The sequence below is a fragment of the Grammomys surdaster genome, unplaced genomic scaffold (assembly GCF_004785775.1).
Source record: "Grammomys surdaster isolate TR1022 unplaced genomic scaffold, NIH_TR_1.0 267, whole genome shotgun sequence".
In the NCBI taxonomy this organism is placed as follows: Eukaryota; Metazoa; Chordata; class Mammalia; order Rodentia; family Muridae; genus Grammomys; species Grammomys surdaster.
In genome coordinates this window covers 3,548,237-3,567,801 of record NW_021604708.1, presented here as the reverse complement: position 1 = coordinate 3,567,801, position 19,565 = coordinate 3,548,237, and the positions used below count along the sequence as shown (strand labels likewise).

At 40.3% G+C, this 19,565-nt stretch overlaps 3 protein-coding genes across 3 annotated transcripts; 1 reads left to right on the top strand and 2 right to left on the bottom strand.

Annotated features, from left to right (window-relative positions):
* Positions 1–228: 228 nt before the first annotated feature.
* Positions 229–1,282, top strand: LOC114628297 (vomeronasal type-1 receptor 4-like). The gene has a single exon (XM_028776262.1). It carries the CDS (start codon positions 344–346, stop codon positions 1,280–1,282), a length of 939 nt encoding a protein of 312 aa, XP_028632095.1. The 5' UTR covers positions 229–343.
* A 10,271-nt stretch (positions 1,283–11,553) lies between these two features.
* LOC114628300 (vomeronasal type-1 receptor 4-like) lies at positions 11,554–12,555 on the bottom strand. Its single transcript, XM_028776264.1, has one exon. It carries the CDS (start codon positions 12,448–12,450, stop codon positions 11,554–11,556), a length of 897 nt encoding a protein of 298 aa, XP_028632097.1. The 5' UTR covers positions 12,451–12,555.
* A 5,662-nt stretch (positions 12,556–18,217) lies between these two features.
* On the bottom strand, positions 18,218–19,153 carry LOC114628319 (putative vomeronasal receptor-like protein 4). The gene has a single exon (XM_028776286.1). The coding sequence runs from the start codon at positions 19,118–19,120 to the stop codon at positions 18,218–18,220; it is 903 nt and encodes a 300-aa protein (XP_028632119.1). The 5' UTR covers positions 19,121–19,153.
* Between the last annotated feature and the right edge of the window lie 412 nt (positions 19,154–19,565).

Genomic DNA, 19,565 nt, shown 5'->3' with positions numbered 1-19,565 from the left:
CAAGGACAATGCATACACAGACAGATACACACATACATTTGAACAAGTCAATTGTGCTACTGTAAAGCTAAAAAAATAAAAAATCTTCTTTAAAATTTGAGATTTAAATAGCCATAATAAAACTCACGTGTCAGACCACATACAATATCCCAGAGTCCACAGGTAAAGGAGGAGTTTCAGGGACCTCACCTGCAACATTATATGTGTCCATGGTTGCTTCATGAATTACAGAAAATGCTATTATGCAAAATGTGTTTTTTCAGATCCATGTCTGGCATTACTAATACTTTCTTGAAAAAATGTTTGCATCCTCGAAACAAGTTTTTCTACCTAGGAAGTAAAAATGATTTTGCAGTTTATTAAGGAAACATTTTTTCTCCTCATGACTGTGTTTGGCATCCTGGGAAACATGTCTGTTTCTGTGAATTATATGTTCAGTTGGTGGGGAGGCCCTGAGAAGAAACCCATACACCTTATTCTCATCCACTTGGCTTTTACAAACATCATACTTCTTCTTGCAAAAAGATTGCCAAAGACAAAAGCAGCTTTTGGTTTCAGAAACTTCCTAGGTGACATAGGCTGTAAGATCATTGTTTACCTGGAGAGGGTGGCCCGGGGCCTCTCCATCTGCACCAGCAGTCTCCTCACTGTGGTCCAGGCCATCATCATCAGTCCCAGAGCATCTGGATGGAGCAGGCTTAGGCCAAAGTCTGCATGGCACATCCTTCCATTCTTCTCATTCTTTTGGATATTCAATGCTTTAATAAGTATGAACCTAATCCATTCCATCAAAAGTATAAGCCTGAATATGTCACAGCTTAAGAATGGCAACAACTATTGTTATTTTACACTAGAAAGTCAAAAAATAAAATGGATTGTTCTCCCTCTCATGGTCCTGAGAGATGCAGTGTTTCAGGGTGCCATGGGAGGGGCCAGTGGCTACATGGTGTTTCTTCTCCACAAGCATCACCAGCATGTCCTCTACCTTCAGAACTCCAAGCTTCTCTACAGAACTCCCCCTGAGCTGAGAGCTGCTCAAAGCGTACTTCTTCTGATGCTCTGTTTTGTTTTCTTCTACTGGACAGATTGTGCTTTTTCTCTATTTCTAAGTCTATCTTTAGGGGAGTATTCGTTGATGGTAAATATTCATGAATTTGTGACCTTTGTTTATGCGATTTTCAGCCCCCTTGTGCTAATTCACAGGGATGGGCTTCTGACTGAACGTTGGCATGCTCACTGGGAGACATTGAGAAAATGTCTCTCTCTTCTGTCTTTTCAATAAGCAAGAAAGAACTCAGTTCTGCAATGTGTAGGTAAGAAAAAATCCCACACTGCAGCTTAATTGTGTGTTTATTCTTAGAGAATAATCTTGGTGACTTACAGTCTTGAGCAAGGGAGATCATAGCTAATTACAGTCACTCTTTTGAAGGGACTTAACGACTTTTTATATTTGCATATATTTATTGTTTATGAAGAGTTTGCCTGTACTTAGGATTGTTTAGCATGAGCATGCCTGAGGCCTCTGGATAATGGAAGAGATCAAATTCCCTGTCACTGACTGAAGTTAGATAAATGGTTCTAAAACAAAATATGGTTCCTAGAAATTAAATATTGAACCACTAAAAGCCAGCCAGTGCTCTTAATGACTGACGTATCACTCCAGCCCCAAGAAATAAGCTTTAATTACAATTTGTAAGAATAGCTTTATTACTATCATGACTGGAAACATGAAAATGGATTTGGTAAATTTTTCAAAATTCATAGTGGTTTGATCATGGTATTCCAAGAATTCCTTATTTGTACTGACACTGTCCTTGCTAAAAGTTAGTACCATGAGGCTTTTTTGTGGTTATTCAAAGTGTAAGAATCCATCCATGGAAAAGAATTTATAGAATTGTGAAAGAATGGTATGTACCATGAAGTTAGTCAACAGAAGCCAAATGCAGCAGCCACAAAACTTAAATGCCTGGAAACATTTCATTTGTGTTCTATTCATGAATGTTCTCTGCAGGAATAGACTGGAAATATAGCATAAACTAGATAACAAGCACACCGTAAAGTTTTATTCTATATCTGTTTGTAGTTTCTAGGTTGATTTTAAAATGAGCATTTGTCTTTTTCAAAATGAATCAATGAGTGTGACTAAAATCTAGCAAGGCTTGTTTGCAGCTGCCCTTTGTTAATGCCAGGTGCTCTGCACAGCACCCTGAAGCTCTGTATCACCGAAGAGCTGCAGAAGGATCTGACTCTACAGTCAGTTCAATGAAGGATTCAGTGCTTAATTTCTTATATTGTTTCCATACATTAAGCTATTGACATGATTCTAAGAATCTGATGGGTATATTCTGAAAATTACTTATGATATAATTACTGAACATGACATTGTTGAATTGTTAGAGATAGATTTATACAATTACAAAAAAAACCCATATTCCATACCTGACTGAAACTGAAACGCCTAAAACATTTTGGTTTCATCATGGATCTATTTTACTATGATTAATAGATATTTGTTTTTGAATGGTTGCACTGTATTTACAAAATATTTAAGTGATGTATATTGTATTGTGCTTTAGCTTACTAATTAGCTTGTTTTGCCAATATGAAGATTTAATTTTATTTATGAGTATGTGTCTGTGTGAATGTATGGCTCATTTTTATAGGTACCCATACAGGCCTGAAGAGAGTTTTAGGTCCCAAGGAGCTAAAGCTACAAGCTCTCATGTGTCCTATGATGTGGGTGTTGGGTAAAGAAGCAGGGTTCTCTGCAAGAGGAGCAGGTCTCTCCACCATCCCTCCAGCTCCTTGTCTTTCTGCTGTAAATGTGACTTGTCTGTAGGTAACATCCATTGCTCATGTTATTCTTATAGATCTTATATTAAAGTCTTTTTCTAAGTGTCTGATGTAAAGAACCAGACGAATAACACCTTCTTAGTCAGTCTGTGTAATTTGATTTTAAAGGAAGTGATGTAAGAACATGGAGAAGGAGTGAAGAAAGATGTGTTTAATCTGAGTGATGGAGATATTGTTTAATATTAAGAATAGACAGAGGGCTGGAGTGATGACTCAGTGAGTAAAAGCACCTGCTGACACCCAGACAGCCTGATCTGTCTCTGAAGAAGAAAACTAACTCCTACATGCTGTCCTCTGACCGCCACACGCATGCTGAGATACACACATAAACACACGCAGGAAAGCACAAAATAAACTTTAAATTTATTTAAAAATTTTTAAAAAGATAGACAGAAATGTATAATTGTTGAGAGAGCTTGACAAGGATGGCCTGGACTCTGAGTGGCACATAGAGTTGCTATTTTTGAATTTCTTTCTGAAAGTCAGAGTAGATTGGAAAAAGCAAAATATTAATCAGAACATAAGTTAAAATTTTAATACACAATGAAAATAGTTTCAAATCTAAATAAGTGAAGGAAAGTAAAGGCAACCAGGGGGGAAAAAATCAATCATGCCATTCGGTTAACTCACAAGAGATTTGGAATCAGATTGCTATAAACATTACCTCAAACTTTATCATTTCTTTAGGCTGGACACATTGCATGTCACTAGGGTGGAGTAGAGGAATATTATACTAAATGAAATAAGTCAGCTGCATTCAGACAAATCTTTACTAAATGACACAACATTACCAATGAGTAGAATTTAAATAAAGAAAATAGAACCTTCAGTCTGTTGTAGATAGTTATGCAGCCTACAGCCCTCAAAAAATACTGGACTTGAGTCCCTCTTTGTCCTGGTATAGTCAAACTACTGAGCACTAGCAGGATGTGGAGAATTTGACAGGAAAGAACACTCAGGAGACTGTGTCAGAAGGCTCCTTATTTGGGTGGGTAGGGGGGTAGTGAGAGGTTGGGAGAACAGAAGATATTTATATCTCAGGGAGAATGGCTGGTTGGATCCATGTGTTGGCATGTTATTGGTTGGGGCAAGAACATGGAGGGTGCTTCATTTGCATACTCAGGATCAGCAGGGGCCAGGGGAAGGAACCTTATCGGTCATATAGAAAAGAAAGGAAGTCCAGCCCAGGATGTTTCATAGGTCAGATAAACAAGCACTGGCCCTCATAGCCTTGGAGATACATGAGTTTATCAGTTGCTACATGCACCAGAAAGGTCCACACCTGAGGAAGTCTATCTGCTGGAGTCTGTTGGCGCCATAGCAAAGCAGGGGCGCAGCTAAACTCCTGTTCTCAGGATGAGAAAATCGGGGATTTTAGGCATGCTTCAACCCCTTTCCAGCTTCAGATCAGGTCCTCACAGATCTACCTCCATTTGTGAATCCTGCTAGTGGCTGGTTCCTCATATAATCAGAAATATGAAGGTGTGGGTACTTAGAGCTTGCCAGCTTTCATCTTCAGAATTTCCTTGTCATTTCTCTATTCCTAGGATGGCATTAAAAAAACATCTGTTCACCCAAGCTATGTTTAAAAATGTGCAAAAATAATTGTTCCGTCTGAATTGAGGTGAGTAAACAAATTTACTATAAATTAGGAGCTTTGGCCTTAGAGGAACTGGTCACCAGGGGTGAGTTTGAAGGTTTCAAAAAACTTCCCATTCCACCAGAAAGTCAGCATGAATACATCATGCTGAGTAAGAGTGCTCAGTACAGCTACTTTCTAAAGAGAGCCAGAAGGTCAAAGAGATTTTCCCCAGTCTGAGGATCCTACTTGATGCTGTTGCAGAGAGCCTGAAGATCTCCCTCTATTTGCTGTCCTCCTCCTCCTGATGTGTTTTCTTTTCTCCTGTTGGATAGATTGTGGTTTTTCCCTACATTTAAGTTTCTTTTTAGAGAACAATTCCTTGATGCTAAACATTTGAGTATTTCTGACCCCTGGTCATTCAATTCTCAGGCCTCTTATCACCTCTTATGATTCACTGAGGTGGACATCAGGGTGAATGTTGCTATGCATGCTGGGAGATGAAAACCTTGAGAAGTCTCATTTATCACTTTGCTAACAAATATGTTGGAAAGATCTCTGAGTTCTGAGTTCTGTGTGAAACCGAATCTCATCCCAGCAGCTTAGGCAGATGACTCTCTTTCAGACACAAATCATGGTCAACTGAGGCTTTGAACAGACCTTTCCTTCACAATCTCTTAGAATGACAGGGACACCGCATTCTCTACTCTACCCTCATGAAGAGATTTAACTGTCAATCTAGAAGACTGTTTTTACAAGTATTAAGGTCCAGGAATCATTTGGCAAATTTTATCAAGATAAGAATTTGTTGGATCTTTCCCCCTGGATTTCCTTTTCTAAAGCATAATCATACAAAAATACTTGATTTTTGAGACTTACAACAGGAAAATGCTGTACATGGCCATGCTCATTATTTCATAGAGATAAAGTGTAATGGCAGGGTAGGAGCTTTGGCTCATTTATAATGTCTAGAATGAAGAGTCCTATGTAGCAGTGCACTGGATCCACTGTCACAGGCGCTGCTTTTTACCCAGGCCAGAAAGGACACGTGGCCCCAAATGACCTTTGGACCACGGTGTGGGGTGTGTGTGTGAGAGAGTGTGTCTCTGTGTGTGTGTGTACACGAGCACACACACACAATCATATCTGAGCACTTTCTCTCACATCAGTGTGATCTTTACTCTTGACCTTTTCGTTCTTTCTGGTACTCCTAAGCATAATGCATTATTATTGTCATCATCATTGTCATTATAATTGAGACAGGCTTATTCTGTGTATCCATAGATACTCATTATGTAAAACAACCTGGCCTGGAACTCAGAGATTCCTCTGCTGCCGCCTCCTGAGCTATTATTAAGTACATGAGCCACTGTGGCCTTCCAAAGGGAAGCACTGTTGCCTTCTTTCTTTTGAGTCTTTTTTTTTTCACTTTTCTTTCTTTCTTTCTGTTTCCCAAACTAGAATAAGAACACTGTGTATTATCACAGAGAATTGAGTGAAATACAGACACAGGGACACACAGTAATACTGACGAGTACTTTTAGAGTATGATTCTTCTTAATATAGTTTTTGTTGATTGTTGTGGAATTTCACATAATGCATCCAGTCCTACTCATTTCCCATCATTCTATATCCACACCCCCTTGTAATCTCACCTCTAAAGAAAAATAAACAAATAAAATTAAAATTAAAAAGCCGCCCCAACACCTCTGGGTGTGACCTGCCCCTCTATCAACTGCAGCCTTTTCTCCTCCAGTCACTGCCCTGGCATCTCCAGTTCTGCCTTACTTGTACCACTCTGCTCCGCAGTCTCTCCTGCCTCTCCATCACACATTCATTCACTGTAGTGGTACTGGGAGATGTGGTGTGTAAACCCCTTTGCCCAAATAGCTTACCTTGCAAAGGTTCATTACAATCAATCCGTGGTCTGGTTCAAGGCCTCTGACATCTGCTACATCATCAATACTGGATCCTCACGAGATTCCTCTCAGTTATCCTGTATTTACCCAGGGTCATGGAGATCCTGTGGTCATGACACTTGGCAGCAGCCTGAGTCTGGACACCACCATGACTCCAGATGGCAGCACAAGCCACTCAAAGCTGTTAGGCAGGGAGAAAAATGGCCCCTGGACATAAACATGGCCCCAGGCAACAGCCCATACAAAGAGCTTCTAAATGTCCCTCAGTGACCATGGCATCAAAAAGACTCCAGCTATGGTAGGGCCATGGACCAGACATGGTCCTCAGCTGCAGCACAAACAAAAACATATCCTCAGGTGGCTGCACAGGCTCGTCATATTGGTGTGTTCTTCAGCATCTTAGCATTGCCAGTTCCTCCTCTCTCCACAATGCACAAACTGTTCTGCTCTGCTTCTCTTTGTCTCCCATCTCCCCACCATCTATTCTGCCTTGCCTGTGTATCCATCATATATTTGTGCATCATAGTGTCACTTAAGTATCTTCCACCTTAGCCCCAAGTCACAAGACCTGGGATGGGGGTGAGGAGTGGGGTGGGTTGAAGGTGAGTCTAAAAAAGGGTTCTTAAATACTTGCTACTGGTTTACATAAAGAGTATGTTATCTCAATTCACTGAATCTGCAAAGCGTGCCTCTATAGTATGGCCCACAAGCTCCCCAGAAACAGTGAGCATAGGGGGAAAATGAGAAAGAAGGATGTCAGGAGACCATGTTCATCTGGGTTAAGCTTACGGGGCAGAGTGGAGGTGACCAGTAAGAGCAGCTAACTCCCAACAGCAGAGGGGTCTTCTCTGGTCACTAATGGTACTGTTTCCAAAGTACTAGGGAACCTTGTAAGGATAAGTGATTTAAAAATACAATTTCAGGTGAATTAAAGACTATTAATGATGGTCCCAGAAAGTACAAGGGATAAAGCTCTTCTTCAAAGGATGCTGTGTGGGTTTGATACTCCAACTTACAGTCTGGCCACCAGTTCTGTACAAACTTCTATGAAAGTACCTCACACCAACAGATTGCATCATGGGGCACTGCTGCATAGCTGTTTCCTTCAAGTTGAAAAATTCCCTCCTAGACAGATCACAGAGACTCACAAGTCCAGGAAAACTCCCCAAACTTAGGATACTCACAAGGCCTTCTTCTCAGGAAGAGACAAGCAGGAAACATTTGCTGGGTCAAGAAGAGACTCTTCCTCTTTCATACAATTGGTCAGGGAATGCCAGTGTGCTGTTTAGTTTCCTGTTGGGTTGACACATGCTGGACTCATCTAGGAAGAGGAGCCTCAGTTGAGAAAAATGCATCCATGAAATTGTCCTATAGACAAGTCAGTGTGGAAATGGAGGGGAGTAGATATGGGGAAAAGGGAGGTGTCGGGGGGGGGTGAGCTAGGAGGTGTAGAGGGAAGAACTACTGTGCAGTTGTGTGCGTTGTATGAGAGAAGAATCTATTTTCAATAAAAACAAAACACACCTAGACCCCAAAAAACAAAATCACCTTCAATGGATTCCATAGATTTGGGTATGTTAATTTTTATTTTCATTCAATTCTAAAATGTTTCCTTTCTCATTCTTGGTTCTGTCTTGGTTAAGACTTTCCATTCAGTAGTGAGGTGTCCAGTTTCCATGTGTTTGTATACTTACTGCTGTGTCTGCTGTTGTTAGTGCTAGCTAGCTTCAATCTATGTGCTCAGATAGGATGCACAGGGTCATTTCAACTCTCCTATGAATCTGTTGAGAGTTGCTTTTTGTCCTAGTGTGTATTCAATTTTGGAGAAATTTCTATGTGCTTCTGAGACGAAAGTATATTCTTTAGTGTTTGGGTGGAATAGTTTATAAACACCTTAAGCCCATTAGGTTTGTGGCTTTATTTGCCTCCAGTGATTTTCTATTTAGATTTATATGAATGACAGAGAGACTGATACTGTCACTCTGTGAAGATCAATATGTGATTTTAAGTTTCTTTTACAAACTTGGATACCCTATGTTTAGCACATGAATGTTTACAATTAAACTATCTTCTTGGCCAATATTCTGTTTAATGAGTGTTTCAAATCAGCCCTTCTGAGTAATTTTGGTTTCGAAGCCTATATTGTCAGATACTAGAACATCTATGACTGCTTGCTTCATGGTTCCATTTTCTTCTAACACATCACGCTATCCATCATGCTATCTTAAGGTGACATTTAGCAGATGGCAAGATGTGCTTCATGAGGCTATACAAAGATGGACACTGTTTTCTAATCCAATGTGTTAGTCTGTCTTTTTATTAGGGCTGTATATATTCATCGTTATTATTGAAAAATGTGTATTAATTTCATGGAACGGCAGCCTTCAAATTGGTCAGGGAATGCCAGTGTGCTGTTTAGTTTCCTGTCGGGTTGACACATGCTGGACTCATCTGGGAAGAGGAGCCTCAGCTAAGAAAAATGCATCCGTGGGGTTGCCCTACAGACAAGTCAGTGTGGAAATGGAGGGGGAGTTGAAATGAACAATGTGCAATTAGTTGATTTTCAGTGGTTTATTAGACCTCTTTTAATTAAATCTTGAGTGTGTTTAACCTTCCCATCAGTCTTAAATATTCCTTCCAGATCTTCTGCTGGCTCAGTGCTAAGAAATTAATTGAATCTGCTTTTACTATGGAAAGCATTCCTCTCTCCTTCTATTATGATTGATAGTTTTGTTCTGTGGTTGACTGGGTTGACATCTGTGTTCTTTCAAACCCTGCATAATACTGATCCGAATCCTTTTGATTGAAGTCTCCATAGAGAAGTCAGTTTTTTTTTGTTGTTGTTGGCTATCTCTTTATAAGTAACTTTTTGTATCCCCTCTCCAGGAAAAAGACATCAGGATGGGTATGGCCCTCATGCCTCACTGGACAACAACAGGGGGACCAGAGCTATTACAATGTCCCCTTCAATTACTGGAGGTCAGGCCTCTATCCCTGCCTTCCCAAGATTAGAATTGCCACAGCCCTTCTATACTTAGAGAAGGGAGGAGGTGTCAGGGGCAGCCCTGATTACACACTGAAGGCCTAAAATCAGCCATAGGCCTAAAATCAGCAATAGGCCTGTCATACATGTATACTAACACCAAGTCTTGAGTCTCTGTGGAAAAACATTGAAACAGATGGCTATAAGCTATTGTAAACAGGCAGCTTTTGTGGAAATTTACCAGCCTGAGTAGTCATAGACCTTGTAAATAGGTAGCCTTGGCAGATAATACCAACTTAGATAAGGACAAGTGAATCATAGGCAGAGTCATAGTGACCTGTCCCCTGAACCTTCACCCAGTGGATACCCTGTTCTGAAAGATATCTGTATTCCCCCTGAACACCCACGTTCCAGTGTCATTCCCTTCCCCACATCCTGCCTTTTTTGTGTTTATAACCCCTGTGTGAATAAGTAAAAATTACAATTTGAAAAAATAAATAAATAAATAATAAAGTAAAAAAAAATGAAAAATCAAAACAAAAAAATAAAATTATAGAAGACAATGAAAAAAAGTAACTTTTTTTTTCTGTCTTGAAGATTTCAATAACTTTTCTATAATCTGAACATTTGGTATTTTGTCTACTTAATGACATGGAGTATTTATTTTCTTATTCTCTGTGATTCTTACACCTTGATATGCATCTGTTTCAGTAAATTAGGGAAGTTTCATTCATGTGCAAGGACATATATCCATTTTATTCTTTTTTTCCTTTAAAGAAACACAAGACACAAAGTCTCACAAGTAGGAACTGACTGGCTTCAAAGTTGCAGTCCTCCCAAGTGCTGGAATACAGAGGAAAACAGTCCTGCTTAGCCCTAAAGTATAATTCTAATAACAGACAAGGAATGCCCGAGTAATGGGGTAAAAGTGAAGGGAAGCATTTCTAACATAATGTTAACAGCCCCTCCCACACCACTGCTCCTCAGACAATGAAGAGTCCTGTGTAGCAGCGCACTGGATCCACTATCACAGGTGCTGCTCTTTTTACCCAGGCCAGGGTGGGAGAGGACACGTGACCTTAAATGACCTTTGGACCACAGTGTCTGTGTGCACTTATTCTCTGCAGTCTCCAACAGTATCTGGGCATTTTCTCTCACAGCAATGACATCTTTAATCTTTATCTTTTCTTTCTTTCTGGTACATCTAAGCATCATCATCATTATCAGATCCTTTTGCAGCTCTTTGGTGATAGAGCTAGATGTTGCCGTGGAGCGCACTTGGGCATTAACAAAGGGCAGCTGCAAACAGCCTTGGTCTGCTTCAGTCACTTACAAAAGGCAATTGCCTTTTTTTAATCACATTTTTTAATCAACATAGACAAATATTAAATGAAAGTTCACTGTTTATTTGTTAACTACTTTAGCCCATCTCTGCAGTCTTCATTCCTGTAGAGAACCTTCAAGAATATAACACTAATGAAATGTTTCAGGACATTTAAGCTCTGTGACTGGTGCGTTGGGTCCCTCTTGATTAAATGTACAGAACATGTCATTCTTTCACAGTCTTGTAAAATCTTTTCTGGAGATGGATATGTACAGACACTTTGAAGTAGCCTAAAACAGCCTCATTGTATTAACATTTAGCAAGCACAAGGTCAGGATTGGACAAACATGATTTAATCACTATGAATTTTGATAAGATCTATCAAAATCACCTGCATGCTTCCAGTCATGGTAGTAATAAAACCAGATTTTAAAATCCTAATTAAAGCTACTTTCTTGGTGCTGGAAAGATAGTTCATCAGTTAAGAGAGATGGTTGTTCTTCCAGAGGGCACAGGCTCAATTTCTAACAATCATATTGTTTTTCAGAGCCATCTGTTTAATGCCAGTCAGTCAAAGGGTATTTGATGATCTTTCCCAGCAGCTGCAGGCTCCATACATGTAGGCAAACTATTCATACACAACAAATGAACACAAATATAGAAAAGTTAAAAAATATAAAGCCCCTTCAAAAAGGTAGCAATATATAGGAATGAAATTTCCTTAGCATTATAATTTGCTAAGACTACACTCAGTGCAAGATTTGAGTCACCAGGGAGATTGTTTGAGAATAACCACATGCTTAAACTGTTTGTGAGACTTTGTGTTACCCACAATATTGCAGAACTGAGAGTTCTTTCACACTTAATAAGAGAGATATATTTTCTTAGTTTCTCTTCACTTAGAATGCCAACATTCAGGTATAAGCCCATCCCTGTGAATCAGCACAAGGGGGCTGAGGATTGCATAAACAAGGGTCAGAAACTCTTGAATATTTATCATCAAGGAACTGTCTCCTAATGACAGACTTAGAAACAGAGAAAGAGCACAATCACTCCAGTAGAAGAAAACAAAACAGAGCATCAGAAGGAGGACACTCTGAGCAGCTCTCAGCTCAGGGGGAGTTCTGTAGAGAAGCTTGGAGTTCTGAAGATAGAGGACATGCTGGTGATGCTTGTGGAGAAGAAACACCATGTAGCCACTGGCCCCTCCCATGGCACCCTGGAACACTGCATCTCTCAGGACCATGAGAGGGAGAACAATCCATTTTATTTTCTGACTTTCTAGTGTAAAGTAACAATAGCTATTGCCATTCTTAAGCTGTGACATATTCAGGCTTATACTTTTGATGGAATGGATTAGGTTCATACTTATTAAAGCATTAAATATCCAAAAGGATGAGAAGAATGGAAGGATGTGCCATGCAGACTTTGGCCTGAGCTTGCTCCACCCAGATGCTCTGGGACTGATGATGATGGCCTGGACCACAGTGAGGAGACTGCTGGTGCAGATGGAGAGGCCCCGGGCCACCCTCTCCAGGTAAACAATGACCTTACAGCTTATGTCATCCAGGAAGTTTCTCAAACCAAAAAATATTATTGTCTTTTGCAATCCTTTTGAAAGCAGAAGTATGATATTTGTAAAAGCCAAGTGAGTGAGAATAAGGTGTATGGGTTTCTTCTCAGGGCTTCCCCACCAACTGAACATATAATTCACAGAAACAGACATGTTTCCCAGAATGCCAAACACAGTCATGAGGAGAAAAAATGTTTCCTTAATAAACTGCAAAATCATTTTTACTTCCTAGGTAGAAAATTTCTTTTGAGGATGTAAACACTTTTTCAAGAAAATATTAGTAATGCCAGACATGGATCTGAAAAACATTTTACATAATAGCATTTTCTGGAATTCATGAAGCAGCCAAGAACACATGTAATGTGACAGATGAGGTCCCTGAAACTCGTCCTTTCCCTGTGGACTCTGGAATATTATGTGTGCTCTGACAGGTTAGTTTTATAATGACTATTCAAATCTCAAGTTTTAAAGAAGATTTTTATTTTTAGCTCTACAATAGCAAAATGACTTGTTCAAATGTGTGTGTGAGTGTGTGTCAGTGTGTGTGTGTGCATTGTCCTTGTTAGCTATCAGCATAGTTAAATTGAACTCCAAGTTTCCCCAACCAAAATTTCTTCCTGTTCCTCATTGTATTCCTTCATATTTCTCCACCCAATTCTCAAAGCCCGAGGCTCATGCTGAACCTGTCTGCCTTACCCGCATCGCACACAGACACTGGGAAACTCTGCCGCTCAACACCTGTAACATCTGACAGAGTTAATAATACCTTTCATATTATCTCCTCTATGTTCAATATTTCTTTCTCTCTTGCATATTCATTAGAATAACAATTTCTAGATTTGCATTTGCTTCAAAACTTCAATTTCTACATGTTTTTTCTTTAGGTTTATTTATGTATATGAGTGCTCTGCTTTTCTGCATATGTTTGCATGACAGAAGAAGGCATCTGATCCCATTATAGATGGTTCTGAGCTACCATTTCAGTGATGGGAAATGAATTGAGGACCTCTGGAAGAGCAACCAGTGCTCTTACCATTAGGCCATCTCACAAGCCCCAATATCTACATTTTATATTTTAAAAGTTTATATACTGACCATTCTATGATTTCACTCTACATAAATGCTCACTAGTTATTTTTGCATGTTAATTATTTTTATTATTATTATCATCATCATTATTATTATTATTTTACTTATTCACTTTACATCTCAGTCACTGGCCCTTTTAATGTTAGTCCTCAACGTCAAGTCAAATAGCTTAACCTTTCCAAATTTAGCTATATAGTTAACCCTGAATCATCAAAAGAAACGTTGAAAAATTTATGTAACCACCAGGTTGCAACCTGGGAAGGTGTTTAGAGGAATGCTGTGGTGCTTCCTAGTATGGTGGTTAGCATAGAGCTGTCATCCCAATTGAAGACTCGGGGCATCTCTGACCCCAAGGACTGACCTCAGAGCACTTAAGGAAGCATGGAGCTGCCATGGACCTACTGTTGCAGATAAGGGGGATGGGAGAAGGGGATTCATCAGGTGTTAGCTGATGCCATTTGATGAGTGTAGTTTATGAGTTAAGGATTCTCAGTATGGCTGCCTGCAGAAGCATACAATATGTTGGGGGATACAGTCATGAGTAGGGACTCTCCCAGCTAAGAGGTCATGGTAGCATTTGTCTCTGTGGGGCCTTGTGAGCAGCAGTTATGTCAGTTTGCTTTACAGACTGCTTCTCTTCTTGTTTCTCTTCCAACCTGTTTGTCAGGCAGGCTGCTTTGTTCTACATCAGTCCATGCTGATTCCAGGACTTAGACCTCTACAAGATGTTTTCTTCATGTTCAGGAATTCCACTGTCATTACTTGGGATTTATGGTAAGCTTTGGACACCTTTTCTAAAATAAGAGACATCTGAATATTTCAGAGTCTCTATGGGTTTGCTTATATTCTGAGTACTTGGAATGCCTCTGTTCCCTGATCTACTTCCTGTTAAAATAACAGGATTGCTTTTATGTCTGCCTTGGTGATTTAAAGTGCGACTCTCATGAACCTAGTCTTGATGCTATATTTGGGTCTAGGTGGCCTCATGACTTTAATTTGCCTTTCAATAGCTCCTCTGCCAAAGAGGTAATTATCATTTGTATCTGTGCATCCTAGATATCCCAGTGTTATCCTAAATCTCTGTACTTAATGAAATATGTCTCAGACATCAATACCAAGTACATCAGCATTTATTAACATGTTTGGTATTTAGTGATCAGTAAGAGAGTAGAATCTGTCAAAATCCCTGTAATAATTCACCCCATCTCCCCAGAAAATATTAACATTCTCCTGCTCATTTAATGTTTGCTTTTCCCATCTTCTAGTACCCTTTCCAAACTTTAAATTGTATTTGAGAGCAGATTATTATATTCCAATACATGATTCCTTTCTACAGAAATGGATTTTCAGAGATGGAAGGGGCGACTCATCTTCCAGATTATCTTGAGAAATGCTATAAAAAATTAATTTAAAACACAGGATAAACTTGTGTTTAGATACATGGATGATACCATAAATGGTGTGTCTTTCCAAGAGCTTTAGGCAGGCTATATCCTTTCATGCTGGTTTTCTAAAACAGTCAAGCAAGCAAGTAAGCAAATAACAAAGAGAGTATTGCTGTTCGCGGCTTAGCACTGGGATAAAGTTAAGATGAGATGTTTCAGGATGTACTAGTTCACAGCCTGGATCCTTAACAGCAGGAATTCTCAAGATGGTGAGAGTAACTAGTACACTTAGTGGCTTATATTTTTCTATAGCTAGCAGTCATACAATGACTATAGTTAATAAATGTACATAATATTATGTGATATAATTCAGAGACTTCAAGGATAGGAATAAAAGGAAAACCATGAACTTAGGAGTTATGTTATTGTAAAAAAAAAACATGCCTGTATTTCGAAAATGGAAATGCATCAAAACTGAAAAGTACAACCTACAAACTCCAGCGACACTGTTGAAGCCACAACACTGGCAAACATGAGGCTAATAAAAAGAGTTTTTCTTTTCTTTTGTCGTTATTTTTGAGGCAGAGTTTCCCTGTGTTAACCAGGCTACACTTGGACAATGATCTTGTGACAATTTCTCTAGTATGCATCTTAATAGAGTGTATTATGGTTGTCTCCAGGATTTGATAGACATATGAAAATCTTCTCTGTCTTACTGAATCCTTTTAAAAGATAAGGAGGTAACCTCGAAATCTACCTAGAGCTCTGTCCTGACTCCAGCCTGAGGATGCTCTGCAGTCCCTCAGCATTTCTGTCCCATTTCTGTATCTTCAGGAATTTGTCTCTTTTGATCTTTCTAAACCCAGGGACCAGACCTGTCAGGGTCAGAAGGAATGTGGAGGGCCCAAGGCTCACAGAGCCTCTCAACTACTCCCTGGCTTAGTCAGAGAAAGGCTTCAGCTTAATGAATTTCTTCATGACAAAGCTGAGAGGATCTAAGATCCTACCTCCATGTACTCACCTGGACCTCTGTGGTGCAGACAGGCTCTGGGGCAGCTTTGGGAAGGTGACACTTGCCAGGTCATATTTGTACTGTCTGGATCTGTGGGGCTCTTGGATGCCATCAAGTACTACAGACTTCAGGTTTCATATTGTCACAGTGTCAGGGGGAAGAAAGGCCACTGCAGGGCCTCAGTCCCTGAAGTACAGCTTCCCTCTCTCCCACAGTTACAGCATCTGTTTTGCTCATAAGTAATTTCCAGCTTAATGAGGGATTAATTATTTTGAGAGAAAGGATGTGAGGTGAGAAAATGAACAATTAACCAAGCTTCCTTGCACTGAGTTTCACCAATTTTCTGAGTTATTTTCACCCTCCCAAAGTGCTAGCCTGTGTCCCTGGTAGGGGACCAACCTCTCTCATATACACACCAAGTCACTTGCTTCTCTTTTTGATAGCCCTTGTTAGACAGAAATAGACTAGATGATGCTCAGCTCCCTGGGATTCTGCTTCCTGAGGAAGTTCCAAACATAGATGTTGTGTTCTTTATCTACCTGTGAACATCAGTAGTAAAGTTCTTTTTTGAGGCTAGCAGTACATATATACTGCTAGAAGTTATTAAGTCAGCTTTAAAGTAGTAAAATACCCTAAATCACATGGGAGATGCTAAGACCAAGTATTCTGCCTGGTACTTGAGCCTGTAAGCCTCACCATAGCTGTCTCACTGGAGGTCATAACTGGTTGTTAGTTCATAGGCAGTTGTCACTAGTACCAATGTGTCTCCAGAAGTCTGGAAGTTTCCTAGAGAACTGTTGGTCCTGCTCTCAGCAAGGGAATCAGCTCCAGCAGGAGGAACAGAACAACAACTCAGAGACATGAGGGAAGGCCAACCAAGCCTGAGGCAGAATGGTCTTCCCTCTGACACACACTTTTAACCTTGGCTCATGCCATACAGGGCCACCCACACTTGGAGTACATTTTCCCACATCCCTCAAGACAGAACAATTCTTCAGGTGAACCTCCTTACTCAGACAATTCAATTTGTGACACATTGACAGAGAGACTAACCACAATAGTGGTCTTTAATCTATATTATAAAACATTACAAACCTAGTTTATTTCAGAAAAAAGCAGTATTTTAGAGACCCACAGCCTAGCCTATCTCTTTCTTTAGTCTGCAGAGTTTCACTCTTGGGTCAGGCAAGGAGTTCAGGCAGTCTTTATTCCTTTCCAGGCACAGCTCAGCTGCAGAGAGAGCGGTTCAGCTCCACTCCCTGAAAGAAATGTTTGGGTTTTTTCTGTTTATCCTGGTGAGGAACTGCAGTGAGCTGATGGGCAGCTTTGATGAGCAGGCTTTCATAGCCCTGCATCCCTTCAGGAGTGGCACTCACACAGCTCAGAGCAGTCAGGAGCCTCCCTGGGATGCAGTACAGTGTCTTGAGGATGCAGGGTCGATTCAATTTCTGGATCCTCTCAGTCCTCCAGTCCTGGAGGCTGTGGAGTGTTTGGCAGCACCAATGTCTTGCTGCTTGGCAAGGCTGTGCCATCTTGGTTTTACTAAGCAGATCCCCTGTGCTCCCTTCTCACTGTGGTTCCTTTGTCTGTGGGACAACAAGGTATTTCTGCATAGCATAAGGGAAGATAGAGTCTGGGATTCAAGGGGCATGGAGGTCTAGCAAACATTGGGATGTTCAGTACAGGCCATAGTTAGTGACCCGGAGCCAGAGCTGGAAGCTCCAGTGCTAACAGTCTGACAATGAGATGTTTACAGAACAGTGTACCAGTGAGGCCTGGCCAGGAGCATGGTCTCCAGACCAGCCATGGCACCATGTGAGAGAGGCTGTTTCCCAGGCTCTATTGTGTCACTTTAAGGCCTTATCTAGTTAAAACTGTCCCTCTGCATCAACAGTAGGTTTCTTAGCACTTAGCAGTTTTGGAAGCCAGCTGTGTCATACACTTATTGACCCCAAGTGTCCTGCTCTGGTGACTTCATTTGTCTCACTGTTGTCTTCACTCTCCCCTGCAAGCTCAGCTCCAATAAGTCACCTCCTCAACTCCACCTACCCTACCTTGCTCTCATGCTCTGGCTTTGGAATAAAAACTGAAATACTGATTTCTGACAGTAGCATAATATCCCCAGTGCTAAGAACAAGCTAAAAGTCACATGACAGGAATGGTGGTTTCAGAAAATGATAAGAATCAGGTGTCTACCTTCCTAGAAACCCTGAACTTAAGAATGTATGGTGCCAGACTTCTGAAGAAAATGAAATGTATTATTATAATGTTTAATTTAATGTTGTGATATGAAATTATGATAAATGTCAGTTTGGAGGGGAATGCCTGTAATCCCAGCATTTGGCATCCCAAGGCACCTCAAGTTCAGCCTATGCTTCATAGCAGATAGTATGCCCCCCCAGCAAACATGCTTACCTCTAAAATTCATCACGACAAAGCAGTTAACAATGTACATATGTTTAACATAGAAAATGGCTGTAGATTGTAATTTTTATATTTCTCAGTGAGCATGCAAGACATTAGGAACACGGACATATCTGCTGATCAGAACAAAGGGGCTGATACTAGCATAACCAAGTTCCAAAGATATTTTAATATTTAGTAAAGTAAAATTTTGTGTCTCTGTGAAACCTATGTAGAAAGAGAGAATAAAATCTACCCAATAGAAGACAAGAAAACAAGTCATAAGAATGAGAACACTCCATGTAGCTCTGATTTCTCGAGGGGAGTTGTTTGCATATCTGGAGCTATAAAGGTAGAGGACACGCTTGTGGTGCTTATACAGATGGAGAGCCATGGACCCACTGCTCCAGCCCATGAGACTCTGAAAGATGACATCACGAGCAGTCATGAGACAGAGGAAAAGCCACTTGATGATGTGTCCAGATTGTAGCATATAGTAGTGGCCAATGGACATTGAAGCTACAGACCTGTTCAAGCCACTGCCTGCTTTGATGTAGCAGAGTAAGTTGGAGCTTACGAGACTATTAACAATCCAAAAGACAAGGAGAAAGGGAAGAACTTGCCATGATGTCTGTGGTTTGAGCTTTGTCCAAAGGGTGATCCTGGGACTGATGGTGCCAGCCTGGACCACACAGAGGAGACAGGTGGTACAGATAGAAAATCCCCGTGCCATCCTTGCCAGATAAACCACAGCTTTACAGCCAACATCTCCTAGGAAGTTTCTGAAATAGAACACTGTGGCTACATCTCTGACCCCTGTGCTACAAATAAAGACCATATTAGAAAATGCCAAGTGGACGATAATAAGGTCAACAGGCTTTTTTGCAATACCCAGGGCAAAAGTATACACGTGACTCATGAATACTAGGATATTTCCTACAGTTCCTGGTCCAGTAAGAGAAATGAAGACTATTGCCTGGATAATGTTATTCCACTGCATCTTCTTACTTTATACTAGGAAAATTTTTCTAAGAAACACACTTAATATTTTCTCTACTTAATCTGATGAGAAGAACCCTCTCAATCGTGTGAACATGGATGGAATTATATTGATCAGTGTTGTTCTTCGTTTTGTTTGTTTGTTTTTGTTTTTGTTTTTAGTTTGTCCTTTTTTCATTCCATGGAAATGATGATAGCCATAATTTGGGCATGAACTTGATAGTCTCCTGCCTTTCATGAAAATCCTTCATAGCTCAACTTCATATGACCATGTTCTTTTCAGACAAAAGTTAAATGTATGAAATCATTTTGGTATTTTCAAACCAACACAGTCCTGAGCATTGGCCTTGTGGTCTCCTTCCTTTCCTTCATCTCACCCAGTGTGAGCTCAGGCTACTGGACTGTGTGTGCTTCATCCTGATCCTCTTCACCGCCCCATGTGCAAC